The sequence below is a fragment of the Chiloscyllium plagiosum genome, chromosome 23, assembly GCF_004010195.1.
Source record: "Chiloscyllium plagiosum isolate BGI_BamShark_2017 chromosome 23, ASM401019v2, whole genome shotgun sequence".
NCBI lineage: Eukaryota > Metazoa > Chordata > Chondrichthyes > Orectolobiformes > Hemiscylliidae > Chiloscyllium > Chiloscyllium plagiosum.
Window position 1 is genome coordinate 3,178,906 of NC_057732.1, and position 15,068 is coordinate 3,193,973.

Sequence of the window (15,068 nt, forward strand, 5' to 3'; positions counted from 1 at the left end):
GCTATTGACCTGAGATACTCCACTTTTTCCTGTTTTCCTGCTTTTGCTAACTATCAGGTACTGTTAAATCTTACTGAACACCTTTCATCCACTGTGAATCTAATTGTTGCTTACCTGTAGTTAGAAAGAAAAGTAAAATTACTTTTAACTAAAAGGAATCATGTGCCTTGTATTCGCAAGGCCAGCCGGGTTCATAATTTGCAAAAATCACCATTCGTGACTTTTTAAAAAATTTCACATGTTGCTGTGTGTTGATGTCCCTCTCCTAAAAGATTGACAAAGCAGTCAAAGTTTATAGGAACAGACAGCTAAGTGGAGTTGAGCCCACAGTCAGATCCGCCATGATCTTACTGAATCATAGAACAGACTTGAGGGGACGAATGACCTAGTAATAATTCAGACAATGCAGCACCCTCTGAAGCCTGCACTCGAGTGTCAGTCTAGATTTTGTGCTGAAGTCTCCAGGCTGAGGCACATGTCTGTATTGATCAGAGGTGAGGGAGCTACCAACTGAACAGACAAGTACTGAGTCAATGTATGGAGAAAGGTAGAGATGGGAGGGACATTGGGGGATGGGAGGGACATTGAGGGATGGGAGGGACATTGAGGGATGGGAGGGTCAGTTGAGGGATGGGAGGGACATTGAGGGATGGGAGGGACATTGAGGGATGGGAGGGTCAGTTGTTTGTTTTCCACGCTGGTCATGCCAGATCAATTTTTATAAACAACACAATGAATTGAAATTTTCTTTTCTGTCACTGTTTCAGAAGTGAAGAAAGCAAAAAAAGCTCAGGAACATGATACATCTAGCAAATCGAGCCCTTTACATGGTAAAAGAAACCTTCTTTCCATTATAGAATCAGTGTGCAGTGTGGAAGCAGGCTTGTTGGTGCATTGGGTCCACAGTGACCATTCGAAGAGCATCCCACCCACACCCGCCCCACCATCCTATCCCCATAACCCTGCATTTCCCATGGCCAATCCACCTCGCCTACACATCCCTGAACACTATGGGCAATTGCCCATGGCCAATCCCCCTAACCGGCACATCTGTGGGAGGAAACCGGAGCACCCAGAGGAAACGCATACAGACACGGAGAGAATGTGCAAATTCCACACAGACAGTGGGTGGAATTGGGCCCCTGTCGCTGTGAGGCAGCAATGCTATCAGAAAGTGCCTCTGTTAAGCTGTGTTCTGGTAATCTGACTGGTATTTTTACATATACACAGCCGTTGCATTTATATAGCAATCATAACAATAGATAATCAATGAGTTACTTTGGTGTTGTGAAATATTAGCAGCCATTGTACTCACAGTGAAATTTCTTTAACTAGAAATGAGCTGAAAGACCTATTGAGTGTTTTACTCAATGTGTGAGTTGCGGAAACAATGTCCAAGAACCAGCAGATTCCCTGTTGCTTTGTTTTTAACACCCACTAGTGAGGACTGATGGGTGAGTGCCGAACCAGAGGACTCAGCTTAAAAATATGGGTTAGACCATTTAGGACAGAGATGAGGAGAAACTTCTTCACCCAGAGAGTGATTGCTGTGTGGAATGCTGTGCCCAGAGGGTAGTGGAGGCCTAGTCTCTGGATTCATTTAAGAAAGAGTTGGGTAGAGCTCTCAAGGATAGTGGAATCAAGGGTTATGGAGATAAGGCAGGAACAGGATACTGATTAAGGATGATCAGCCATGATTATGTTGAATGGTGGTGCAGGCTCGAAGGGCAGAATGGCCTACTCCTGCATCTATTGTCTATTGTCTATTGACTGCAGGTGCTGGAGAGTCAGAGTCGATAAAGTGTTGTGCTGGAAAAGGCACAGCAGGTCAGGTAGCAAGAGAGTCAACGTTTCAGGCATAACCTTTCATCAAGGCTGGGGAGAGGGAAGGGGGCTGAGAGTTCTTCTTCCAGTTTGCGGGAGGCCATGTTTAGGTGGTGGAGGAAGCCCAGAATGGACATGTCACCAGGGGAGAGTAGGAGGGGATGACCACTGGAAGGTGGGGTTGGTTGGGGCACACAGACTAGACATGTTCCCTGACCCGTTCCGCAAGTTTGCGCTCGGTCTCTCTGATGTGGAGGAGACCACATTAAGAGCAACAGATGCAAGTAAATGTCTGCCGGATTTGGAATGATCCTTTGGGGCCTTGGATGGAGGTGAGGGCGGAAGTGTGGGCGCAGGATTTCATTGAATCATAGAATCCCTACAGTGTGGAAACTGGCCATTTTGGCCCAACAAGTTCACACTGACCCTCTGAAAAGTATCCCATCCAGATTCATTCCCCTACCTTATTACTCTACATTTACCCCTAACTAACGCACCTAACCTACACATCCCTGAACACTATGGGCAATTTAGCATGGCCAATTCACCTAACCTACACATCTTTGGATTGTGAGAGGAAACTGGAGCACCCAGAGGAAATGGGGGTGCAGACATGGGGAGAATGTGCAAACTCCACACAGACAGTTACCTGAGGCAGGAATTGAACCCGAGTCCCTGGTACTGTGAGGCAGCGGTGCTAACCACTGAGTCACCATGGGGACAGGGGAAAGTACCAGGTGTGGAGAGAGGATTGTTGGGGAGTGTGGACTTAATGAGGGAGTCACGGAGGGAATGGTCCCTGCAGAACACAGATAGGGGTGGGAAGGTGGGATCTGACTGCAGGTGCCAAAATGGCAGAGGATAATACGCTGGATTTGGAGATTAGTGGGGGGGGGAGAATATGAGGACCGGGCAGTCTATCCCTGTTGTGGTTGGGGGCGGGGGAGGGATTCGAGTGTGGCGGTGTGGGAAATGGAGAAGATGGGATTGAGGGCATTTTTGATTATAGGGGAGGGAAAACAAAAGGCAGAAGACCCTGTAATATCTCCTCTTGCCTGCAGAGATTAGGGCCCCAAGTATAAATAAATGGAGTTTTCTTTGATTGTTTTGACTCTGTTTCCAAGCCAGGCAGAATGAGAGTTTGATCGATTGTCAGGTGGGTGGGCAGTCAGCAACTGGTGAGTGTAGAGAAGGGGGGAGGAGAGAGAGAGAGAGATGGGCAAGGCTCGAATGGTGGGAGAAAGGGTGAGGTTTGAGGTCAGAGGGAGGTCAGAGACCAGGTCAGAATTCATGGGAGAGGTGGAATGGGTGTGACCAGTTGTGGGAGTTGATCACGTGGATAGTCAACCAGCAGGAAAATGGATGTGGCAGTTTTTTGGCTTTTGGCTTTCCAGAAGACCTGGGTAGCCCTGGTTACATTTAAATAAATGATAAATATTCATGAATGAACTAGCCCAAATTGCACGCCAATCACTTTTCATCCTAGCTCAGATTTGAAACTTCCAGTTGTTCCCCAGCCTTATGGGAGAGAAGGTTCTGGAATTCCACTATTCTTTAGGTATTGAGTGTTTCCAGATATTACTCCCGATTGACCTCAGTCTAAGTTTAAGGTTTCACTTCCTCGTTCTCATAAATAAGTAGCAATGAGATAAATGTACCAATAATCCAGAAAGCACTTGGTTTGAAATTTTGCTTCTGTTTAATTTCTAGGGTACACAATAAATTTCTCAATCTCATCGAAAGTCTACCTGGATCAAGGTAAGGCATTTTTGTTAAGGATAGAGAAAAATTGTAAAATCCTTTTAGTTCTGAATCAATGAAGCAGAATAAGCAATAATCCATGTCAGTGCCTGAGAATGATCCTTTAATATTTACTGTCACTGCATTAATTACCTTCCTTTGGTTGTTTGCTAGGGTGGATTACTAAAACATATGATGAAACCATTGCAAAACTGAACTGGAGGGAGATATACACCCTGATGTTGGAGAAACTTCAAGCTGAAAATGCAAAGATGTAAATATTTTTTTAAAAATCATTTCTTGATATTTCAGTGTGTTCGGGGTAATCAAATTCTTGCAGTAATTGATCTTGATAGAGTTGCCAAGGAGAAATTGTGTATTGCTGAAAGAAGACATTATTGGTCAAAGCTCTTAATCTTGCACTCATCAAAACAGAAGACGAAGACAGAGTTCAGTGGGAAAACCCACATTTATACAGGATGAGAGGAGAGCTCTGATTTGTTGGTAAATTGTGTCCTTTTTCAGCAGTACTCAAAGAGAAGCTGTTTTACTCTGTAGCTGAGTAGTCAGACACACACACAATGTTAGGGATGCTATGAGAGACTAAATCTCATTAAAGCGTCATAAGGGATTACGATTCTTCACTTTAGATGACTTGGCCTTCAAATTTCCTCAAGAACTACTCCATCTCAGTCTGCCTCAATATTGCTCATGCCCTAATGTTTCACCTTCTTTTTCTGGGACTTGGCTCCCTTGGTCTCTTGGATACTGCCCTCCAGCATTTACTCACAGGCACAACTGTATTCTTAAACAAACAGTGAACTTCACCAAACACATATTGCCCCAGATTTGTTTCTACTTTAACTCAGTTGCGCAAAATAAATATGATGCGTTGGTTTTCAAACCTTGCTCCCTGCTGGTCTGAGTTATTCTTGCACAAAACTTATTCTGAACCCTCATGGCTCCCAAGACTTCTCTAAGCCCTCACCATGCAGAGATATACAGTGTCCATTCTAGGATTTCCCTGAGTCCCAATTACATAGAACCAAATGATGGTTCAGTTGCCCCCATATTAGTTGGGCACAGGTTTCTTTTGAGCCCTTTGCTGAACATGAGCCCTCACTAAATACAGCTCTTTAAGTGCTGTCAGACTTTACTGTGCCCCAAATGCACATAATCCGCATGGTTCAGTGGCCTTTGGCAGCACTGCCTACCATGGCATCTGCCTGTCTTTCTCTGTCTCTCACATGCACCACATGCTGAATCTTACAATGTTCACCAAATGCTGGCTCCTGCTCTACAGCTTATTATAGCAAAATAAAAATAGTTTCTGTTCATGTCTATATTTCTAACATGATTGCTTTTCACTCTCCAGCACCTCAGCATGTTGCTCTGCTTTGAATCTGCCAGGCAAATGAATTTTTTTCCCTCAATAGCCATCCTTTCAGTACTGCTTCCAGGTCGAGGGGTTGCCAGGTCACATGGACCAGTATTTGTCATTATCCAAAAAACTTATAATTGAGCTCTTCAGATTTGAAGCAAATTGTTAAAAATCATTTTTCAAACTTTCTTAAAAACAATTACAGATTCCTCAGAGTTTTCAGAGAAATTTGACATTTTCCTTTTTGTACTGCTTTGGGGTTAAAGGTCATCTCAGTACCAAGACCAAGTTTCAGCACCAGGTCCAAAGGATTTTAGTGTACCTGTTCCAACACTTATTAATTATTCAAACCCTTCCCCTACGACACCTAACTAATGTTTTCCTCTGCTTTCTATTCAGCAATTTTGAAAAGGCAATGATGATGAAATATGGATTTGACAAGCCAGTGATTCTGCTGCATTATGAAGAGGCCAAAATCGAACCGAGGTTCAGGAAATACTTGGCAATGCCAGAGATGCCACTTGTAAAGGATGGGAAACCTATCATTCCAAATTTGAAAGTGGAGAACCCTGCATTAAGTAAGCTGCATTATGCATTGAATGATGGGTCGGCCATCATTTAGTATCCTTCAGACATTGAGACAGACGTCTTTATCCATGACTCGGTAACACAGAGCTAAGTGTTTTGGGCAAGATGTTTAGAGTTAACAAAGGAAGGAACAAGGTGATATGATTGACATGGTGGCAAAAGTGAGTCTTTGATCAGCTACAGCTCAACACTCACTCTCCTCTCTGAAATTGTATGTTGTAAGGAATCTGTCTACTGTAGGATTAGATTCCCGACAGTGTGGAAACAGGCCCTTCGGCCCAATCAGTCCACACCAACCCTCTGAAGAGTAACCCACCCATTTCCCCTCTGACTAATGCACCTAACACTATGGGCAATTTGGCATGACCAATTCACCTAACTTGCACATCTTTGGACTGTGGAAGGAAACCGGAGCAAACACGGGGAGAATGTGCAAACTCCACACAGTCACCCGAGGCTGGAATCGAACCTGGGACCCTGGTGCTGGGAGGCAGCAATGCTAACCACTGAGCCACTGAGCCGCCAACAGATCTGTCTGTTGTAAGGGGTCTGCCTGCTGTAAGGGGGTCTGCCTGTTGTAAGGAGTTCCCACAAAGTGAGTTTGAAACCTCAACCAATTGATTTGCTGTGAGGATAAAGCCATTTGGAAACTCAAATCTTCGCAAGGGCGTACCTTCCGACTAAAATGGTCAGACAATGGAGATTTGAGGTGGATTTTACTGCAGTTGTCCTGCAGGTGATCAGTTAAAATTTTGCAGGTAATCTGGGTGGGGAGAGTGATGGTGAGGGGAGGGGGGTATGCCATGAGTGTGACAGATAGAAAGAGGGGAGGGTGGCTGGAGAGGAATTGCACTGAAACCTCTGATTGTGTTTTACTCCCAATCCCTGAACTGTCCCTCAGTCCTTACGCTGTTGACGCTTCAGCGCTACCTCACTGCCACCTCCCTCAGCACCTCCCCTGGTGCTGGTAGGTTACACTGTCTGACATCCGGCACTGGATAAAATCATAAATGTTAAATAGGATGGAAACAGGCCCTTTGGCCCAATTCATCCCTAAACTGAATTAGCCCCATTTGCCTCCATTGGCTCATATCCCTCCAAACCTACATGTTCTTCAGTTAAATATTGGGCAGACTGAAGTCATTAGCTCATCTCAATCACAAATTGCTTTCACTAATCACCGACTCCATCCCTCTCACTGACAGCTTCCTGAAGCTGATCCAGACGGTTCACAATGTACAAATAGGAGCAGAGATCGAGCCCCCAGTGTTCAAGGTCACGGTCAATCTGTTTGTATTTTGAATTCCACATGCCCATCCATCTCTGATAACGTCAGATCCCCTGCCTGATCCCCTGCCGGACCCCCTGCCTAACAAGAATCTATACACCTCCACCTTAAAATATTCAGTGACCCCCAACTCCACTGTCTCCTGAGGCAAAGCGTTCCAAAGTCACACAGCCCTCTGAGAAAAGATCTCCTCACCAATTGTAAAACAGTGTCCCCTAGTTCTGGACTCACCCTCAAGAGGAAATAATCTTTCCACGTCTACGTTGATTGGTATCTTATAAACTTCAATCAGTTATCACTCATTCCCCTAACCTCTAGTGGAAACAAGTCCATTATCGTAACACAACCCATTCATTCCAGACATCAACCTGTGAACTACCTCAAGCACATTTACAACCTGTCTCAAATAAGGAGATCAAAACCGCTTACAGTTTCTGAGATGTGGACTCACCACTGCCCTGTACAGCTGAGTTATTAATCACACAACACCAGGTTATAGTCCAACAGGTTTGTTTGGAAGCACTAGCTTTCAGAGCGCTGCTCCTTTATCAGGTAACTAGTGGGACAGGATCAGAAGACACAGAATTTATGGCAAAAGATCACAGTGTCATGCAACTGAAATGATACATTGAACAAACCTAAGTTGCTGTTAAGTCTTTCATCTTTTAGAATGGGTTGCAAGTTTCAGTTCATTAATATGTAAATCCCAGAACTTCTTTTAAGTCACATTCTCCAGATTAGTTAAGATTTTGTCAGAAAAAGGTGACATCTCAGCTCAGACAAAACATTAAAGGTGTGAGGTTAAAGTCTGTTCTGTATCCCAATGTTGAGTCAGATTGGTTCTATTTCCAAAGTAGGGATTTATAAAATGCTATAAGGATTGATTGCCTGCAGATTGTGCGCTTTTTGAGCAAAAATAGAATGTATCTGAAAATACAATTCTGCAAATGCAAAATCTCCCCATAGACTTGTGTCTGTGTGGGGGTGTGTGTGGGGGTGTCTGTGTCTGTGTGTGTGTGTTTGCATTGAGGGGAGAGAGAGAGTGAATGTATGCGTGTAAGTGTGAGTGCATATGAGAGAGTGTGTGTTTGTATGTGTGTATGCTTGGTAGAATGTGTGTGTGAGTGTGACAGAGGGTAAGCCTGTGGGAGGGTGAGTGCATGGGTGTGAGTGTTGGGGGTGTATGTATGTGTGTCTGAGAGAGAGCGTGTGTATGAGAGAGGGTCTGCGTGAGTGTATGTGTATGTAAAAGTGTGTGTGCATGCACCAACTGTATAACTGAAGCATGACAACTTACCTTTAACTTCAATTCATCTCAATAAAAGATAGCATTCCATTAGCCTTCCTGATGACATGTTTACTAACCCTTTAAGACTCATGCACTAGACCATCTAAGTCCCTCTGCACCTTGTGCTCCATCTAAATAACACCTCTGCTTTTTCACTCTTCCTGCCAAAATGAACAACTTCACATTTTCCCACGTTACACACTATCAGGCAGATTTTTGTTCACTCACTTAATATCCTTCCTTCCTCGTCACAGCATTTTAAAAATTTACTGGACAATAACTCACTTCCCCAAATTTACTCCCTTTGATTACTCGCTGCAAGATTCCTGACCTCTGACCTGCTTTTTGTAACCATTGTATTTATTACAGTGAGTCCAGTTGAGTTTCTGGTCAATGGTAACCATCAGGATGTTGATAGTGGGTAAATTAGAGATGGCAACACCATTAAATATAATTTTAATGCACTTTTGGGATATGGGCTTCACTGGCTGGCCAGCATTTAAATCGCATCCCTAGTTGCCCCTTGAGAAGGTGGTCAGCTGCCTTCTTGAATAACTGCAGTCCGTGTGCTATAGGTAGACCCACAATGCCCTTGGGTAAGGAATCCCAGGATTTAGACCCAACGACAGTGAAGGAATAATGTTATATTTCCAAGTCAGGATGGTGAGTGGCTTGGAGGGGAACTTGAAGGTAATGGTGTTCCCATGTATCTGCTGCACGTGTCCATCTAGATGGAAATGGTCATGGGTTTGGAAGGTGCTGTCTGAGGATCTTTGGTGAATTTCTGCAGTGTATCTTGTAGACAGTAAACACTGCTGCTACTGCGCGTTGGTGATGGAGAGAGTGGATGTTTGTGATGTGGTGCCATGTGGGCTGTTTAGCTTCCTGAGTGTTGTTGGGGCTGTACTCATCCAGGCAAATGCAGAGCATTCCATCACACTGCTGACTTGTGCCTTGTAGGTGATGGACAGGCTTTGGGAAGTCAGGAGGTGAGTTACTGCAGTATTCCAAGCCTCTGACCAGCTCTTGTAGCCACTGTATTTATGTGGTGAGCCCAGTTGAGATTCTGGTCAATGGTAACCCCTAGGATATTGATAGTGATGATAATATAGGATGGTGGTTAGATTGTCTCAACCAGGTCTTTGCCTAGTGTTTGTGTGGTGTGAATGTTTCTTGCCACATGTCAGCCCAAGCCTGGATATTGTCGAGATCTTATAACATTGGAATGTGGACTGCTTCAATATCCAAGGTGTCGTGAATGGTGCTCAACACTGTACAATCATCAGCGAACATCCCCACTTCTGACCTTATGATGAAGGGATGGTCATTGATGAAGCAGCTGAAGATGGTTGGTCCTAGCACACTACCCTGAGGAACTCCTGTAGAGATGTCCTGGAGCTGAGATGACTGACCTCCAACAACCACAGCCATCTTCCTATGTGTCAGGAATGACTCCAACCAGTAGAGAGTTTGCCTCCTGATACCCATTGATTCCAGTTGAGTTAGAGTTCCTTGATGCCGCTTAATGTCAAGGTCCGTCACTCTCACCTCCCCTCTGGAATTCAGCTCTTTTGTCCACATTTGAACCAAAGCTGTAATGAGGTCAGGAGCTGAGTGGCCCTGGCAGAATCCAAACTGGGCATCACTGAGCAGATTATATGCTGAGCAGGTGCTGCTTGATAGCATTGTTGATGACGCCGTCCATCACTTTACTGATGATCAAGCGTAGACTGATGGGTGGTAATCGGCTGGGTTGGATTTGTCCTGCTTTTCATGTACAGGACACAACTGGGTAGATTTCAATGTTGATGGATAGATGCCAGTGTTGTAGCTGTACTGGAAGAGCTTGGCTAGGGGAGTGGCAAGTTCTGGTACACCATTCTTCTGTACTATTGCCAGAATGTTGTTAGGCCCCTGTAGCCTTTGCAGTATCCAGTGTCTTCAACTGTTTCTTGATATCACATGGAATGCAGACTGGTATCAGTGATGCTGGGGACTGGAGGAGGCCAAGATAGATCATCCCCTTGGCACTTCTGGCTGCGGATTGCTGTGAATGCTGCAGCCTTATCTATTAGCTGGTATGCTAGGTTGGTATCTCTGTCTATCACTCACTGCTTTGGCATCAAGTACTTCCAGCTTAATAGCTTCACCAGGTTGACACCTCATTTTATGATATGCCTGGTACTGCTCCAAACACGTTCTCCCCTGGTTTGATGGTAATGGTTGAATGGAGGAATATGCCAGTCCATGAGATTGTATATTGTGCTGGAGTATATTTCTGTTGCTGTTGATGGCCCATAGTGCTTCATAGATGCCCAGTCTTGAATTGTTTGATCTGTTTAATGTCTCTCCCATTTAGCGCGGTGATAGTGCCACACAACACAATGAAGGTTATTCTCTGTGTGTAGGTGAGACCTTATCTCCACAAGGACTATGTGATGGTCACATTTACCAATTCTGTCATGGACAGATGAATGTAGAGCTGACAGATTGTTAAAGGTGAGGTCAAGTATGTTTTTCCCTCTTGTTGGTTCCCTCACCACCTGCTACAGACCCAGTCGAGCAGCTATGTCCCTTAGGACCCAACCAGCTCGATCAGTAGGTACTGCTGCCAAGCCACTGTTTGTGGTGGACTTTGAAATCCCCCACCTAGATTACATTTTGATTTGAGTTATTGATGTCACATGTACCTAAGTACAGTGAAAAGTTTTATTTTGTGAGCAGTACAGGCAGATCAGAACATACAAGGACACAGAGCATCAGGTGTTTAGACACAACGAGGCAGACATGGTTACGGCTGCACAGGAGGTGCATTAAAGCCAGATCAACATTAGATTGAAATTAGAGAGGTCCATTCTGAAGTCTAACAACAGCAGGGAGGAAGCTGTTCTTGAACCTGTTGGTGTGTGTGTTTAAGCTTCTGTATCTTTTGCCTGGCATGATTGGGGTGGGAGGGGTCTTTGATGATGTTGGCAACCTTTCTCTGCAACAACAAAGTGTAAATGGAGTCCGTGGATAGGAGATTGGCTTGTGTGATGGCCTGGGCTGTGCACACAGCTTTCTGTAGTCTCTTCTGGTCCTGAGCAGAGCAGTTGCCACGCAAAGCTGTTATGCACACAGATGGAATGCTTTGATTGGTGCATCTGTAAAAGTTGATGATGGTCCTTATAGACATGCTGAATTTCCTTAGCTGCCTGAGGAAGAAGAGGCATTGTTGTGCTTTCCTGACCATCACATCCACATGGGAGGACCAGGACAGGTCGTTGGTTATTGTCACTTCCAGGAACTTGATGCTCTTGAACATCTCCACCTCCGCTCCATTGAGGGGTGTGTCCCCCTTTCCTTCTGAAGTCAATGATCAGTTCTTTAGTTTTGCTGACACTGAGAGAGAGATTGTTATTATTGCACCATGTCAGTAAACACTCTATCTCTTCCCTACATTCTGACTTATCTTTGACGAATGCCCTTGTCACCCTCAGTGCTTCCTCTGAGTGTTGTTCAACATGAAGGAGTACTGATTCGTCAGCTGAGCAAGGCTGGCATATGGTAATCAGCAGGAGGGTTCCTTGCCCATATTTAACCTGAAGCCATGAGACTTCATGGACTCTGGAGTCAATGTTGACTCTATCACACACTCAGGGCAACTCCCTCCCAACTGTATCCCACTGTGCTGCCAACTCTGATGGGAATGTCCAGGGATGGTAATGGTGGTGTCTGGGGCATTGTCTGTAAGGAATGATTCCATGAGTAGTCCCCAGATATTAGCTGAGTTTGTGGATTAATAGTCTAGCCTTAATGCCACTAAGCCATTGCTTGTAACATACTTCCCTCCCTACATTAGTGTTGTCAGTGAACCAAGGACATCACTAATTAGAGTTCCAATGCCGTCCTTGATTAACAATGCTACCTCTCCACCTTCACCAAGTTTCCTATTCTTCTGGGATGTTCTATAGTATTCACATTTGATGTTGGGTTTGATGATCCTCCAATTGCTCATCACTAAAGGTGTGTGTGTGTGTGTGTGTGTGTGTGTGTGACCCGTGTCTGTGAGAGTATGTGACCTGTGTGTGACTGTGACTCACATGTATGTCTGTGACCTGTGTCTGAGTTAGTGACCTGTGTCTGAGTTAGTAACCCATGCCTGAGTGTGTGATCTATGTCAATCAGTGTGTGACCCATGTGTGTGTGTGACCTTTGTCTGTGACAGTGTGTGACCCCTGTCTGTGAGTATGTAACCTATGTGTGTGTGTGACCTGAATCTGTGTGTGTAAGATCCATGACTGTGTGTGTGATCTGTGTCTAAGTGTGTGACTCTGCCGATGAGTGTGTGACCCATGTCTGAGTGTGAGATCCATGTGTATGAGTGTGTAACCCATGTCTGTGAGTGTATGACCTGCGTGTATGTGTCTGACCTGTGTCTGAATGTGTGATCCAGGCCTATATGTGTGACACATGTGTATGAGTGTGTGACCCATGTCTGAGTGTGTGACCTATGTGTGTGTGAGACCTGTGACTGTGAGAGTGTGTCACCTGTGTCTGAGTGTGACCAGTGTCTGCGAGAGTGTGACCTGTGTGTGTGTGTGAGTGTGAGACCCATGTCTATGAGTGTGTAACCTGTGTGCGTGTATATGAGCTATGTCTGTGAGTGTGTGACCAGTGTCTAAGAGAGCGTGTGACCTGCATCTGTGTGTGTGTGATCTCTCTCTGAGTGTGTGACCCAAGTGTGTGTGAGAGACCCTTGTCTGTCAGTATGTATGATCTGTTTCTGTGAGTGTGTGAACCATGTGTGTGTGTGTGTGAGAGTGTGACTAGTGTCTGTGAGTGTGTGTGTGTGAGAGTGTGACTAGTGTCTGTGAGTGTGTGACCCATGTGCGTGTGACCTGTGTCTGTGAGTGACCCGTGTGTGTGTTTGTGTGTGAGACACCTGTGTGTGTGGTGTGTGAACCATGCCGGTGAGAGTGTGACCAGTCTGTGAGTGTGTGATACCATGTCTATGAGTGTGTAACCTGTTTGTAAGTGTGTGACCAGTGTCTACGAAAGTGAGTGATCTGTGTCTGTGTGTTTGTTCTGTGTCTAAGTGTGTGACCCATGCCTGTGAGTGTGTGATCAGTGTCAGAGTATGTGACCCATGTCTGTGAATATGACCCATGTGTCGTAAATGTGTGACCTGTGTCTGTGAATGTGTGACCCTTGTCTATGAGCATGTGGCCTGTGTCTGTGAGAGTGTGTCACCTGTTTCTCTGACTGTGTGGCCTGTATGTGGGTGACCTGTGCCTGTGTGTATGACCCATACAAATCTGTGTATGACCGGCGTGTGCGTGACATGTGTCTGTGAATGACCTGTGTGTGTGATTATGTGACCCATGTCTGTGGGTATATGACCTGTGTCAGTGAGTGTATGACACGTGTGTGTATGTATGTCTGTGTGTGTGTTTGTGTGTGTGTGTGTGAACCATGTTGGTGAGTGTGTGACCAGTGTGCATGAGTGTGTCGGACCCATGTCAATGAGTGTGTAACCAATCTGTGAGTGTGTGATCAGTGTCTACGAGAGTGCGTGAACTGTATCTGTATGTGTGTGTGTGTCACATCCATGTCTGTAAGTGTGTGACCCATGTGTGTGTTTGTGAAACTCAAGTCTCTCTGAGTGTGTGACCACTATCTGTGAGTGTGAGATCCGTGTGAGATCTGTGTGTGTGTGTGAGTGACCCGTGTTTGTGTGAGACCCATGTCTGTGAATGTGTGGTGTGTGTGTGTGTGACCCATGTCTATAATTGTGTGACCTGAGTCTGTGTGTGTGTGTGTTTTTGTGTGTGGTACCTGTGACCTGTGTCTGTGTGTGAGTGACCTGTGTGTGTGACCTGTATCGGTGAGTATGTGATCAGTGTCTGAGTGTGTGACCCATGTCTGTGAATGTGTGACCTGTGCCTATTAGTTTTATGATCCATGTGTGTGAGTGTGAGTTGTGTCTGTGAGGGTGTAATCTATGCCTGTGAGAGTGTAACTTGTATCTGTGAGAAGGTGTGACGTATATGTGTGTGCATGTGAGACCCATGCCTTTGAGTCTGTGACGTGTGTCTTTGAATATGTGACCTCTGTCTGTGAGAATGTATGACCTGTGTCTGTGTGTGATCCATTTGTGTGTGTTTGTGTGTGTATATGTGCGTGTGATCCTTGTGAGTGAGCATGTGTCCTGTGTCTATGTGTGTGTGACCCGTATGTGTGTGAGACCAGTGTCTGTGAGATTGTGTAACCCATGTCTGTGAGTATATAATCTGTGTCTTTGAGTGTGTATGACCTGTACCGTGTGTGTGTTTGTGGCCTATGTCTGAGAGTGTGACCTGTGTATGTGTATGCGATGTGTATGCGAGACCTATGTACATGAAAGTGTGACCTGTGGGTGTGAGTGACCCATGTCGGTGGGTGTGTGATGTGTGCTTGTGTAACTCATGAGTGCCAGTGTGTGACCTGTGTCTGTGAGCGTATGACGTGTGTGTGAGTGCGTGACTCATATGTGTGAGTATGTGACCTATGTCTGTGAGTGATTGACCTGTGTCTGTGAGAGTGTGACCTGTGTGTGTGTGTATGACCGGTGTGTGTGACAGTGTGACCTGCGTCTGTGAGTGTGTCACCTGTGTCTGTGAGAGTGTGACCTGTGTGTGAATGCGTGACCTGTGTCTGTGAGTGTGTGACCTGTGTCTGCGAGAGTGTGATCTGTGCGTGTGAGTGTGTGACCTGTGTCTGTGAATGTGTGACCTGTGTCAGTGATTGTGTGACTTGTGTTGGTGAGTGCGTGACCTGTGTCTGTGAGTGTGTGAACTGTATCGGTGAGTCTGTGACCTGTGTGTGTGTGTGTGACCTGTTCTGTGATAGTGTGACGTGTGTGTGAATGTGTGCCCTGTGTCTGTGATTGTGTGACCTGTGTCTGTGAAAGTGTGACCTGTGTTGGTGAGTGCGTGACC

General features: G+C 45.4%; 1 protein-coding gene across 1 annotated transcript in view; it reads left to right on the top strand.

The window, feature by feature from the left end:
• Nucleotides 1-15,068, top strand: part of LOC122561441 — a 133,298-nt gene that overhangs the window by 27,418 nt on the left and 90,812 nt on the right. Inside the window, exons 4-7 of the mRNA XM_043713183.1 lie at nucleotides 768-830; nucleotides 3,535-3,582; nucleotides 3,739-3,838; nucleotides 5,345-5,566. Of these exons, the coding sequence (XP_043569118.1) occupies nucleotides 768-830; nucleotides 3,535-3,582; nucleotides 3,739-3,838; nucleotides 5,345-5,566 (433 nt within the window). The remainder of the gene's footprint in view (nucleotides 1-767; nucleotides 831-3,534; nucleotides 3,583-3,738; nucleotides 3,839-5,344; nucleotides 5,567-15,068) is intronic.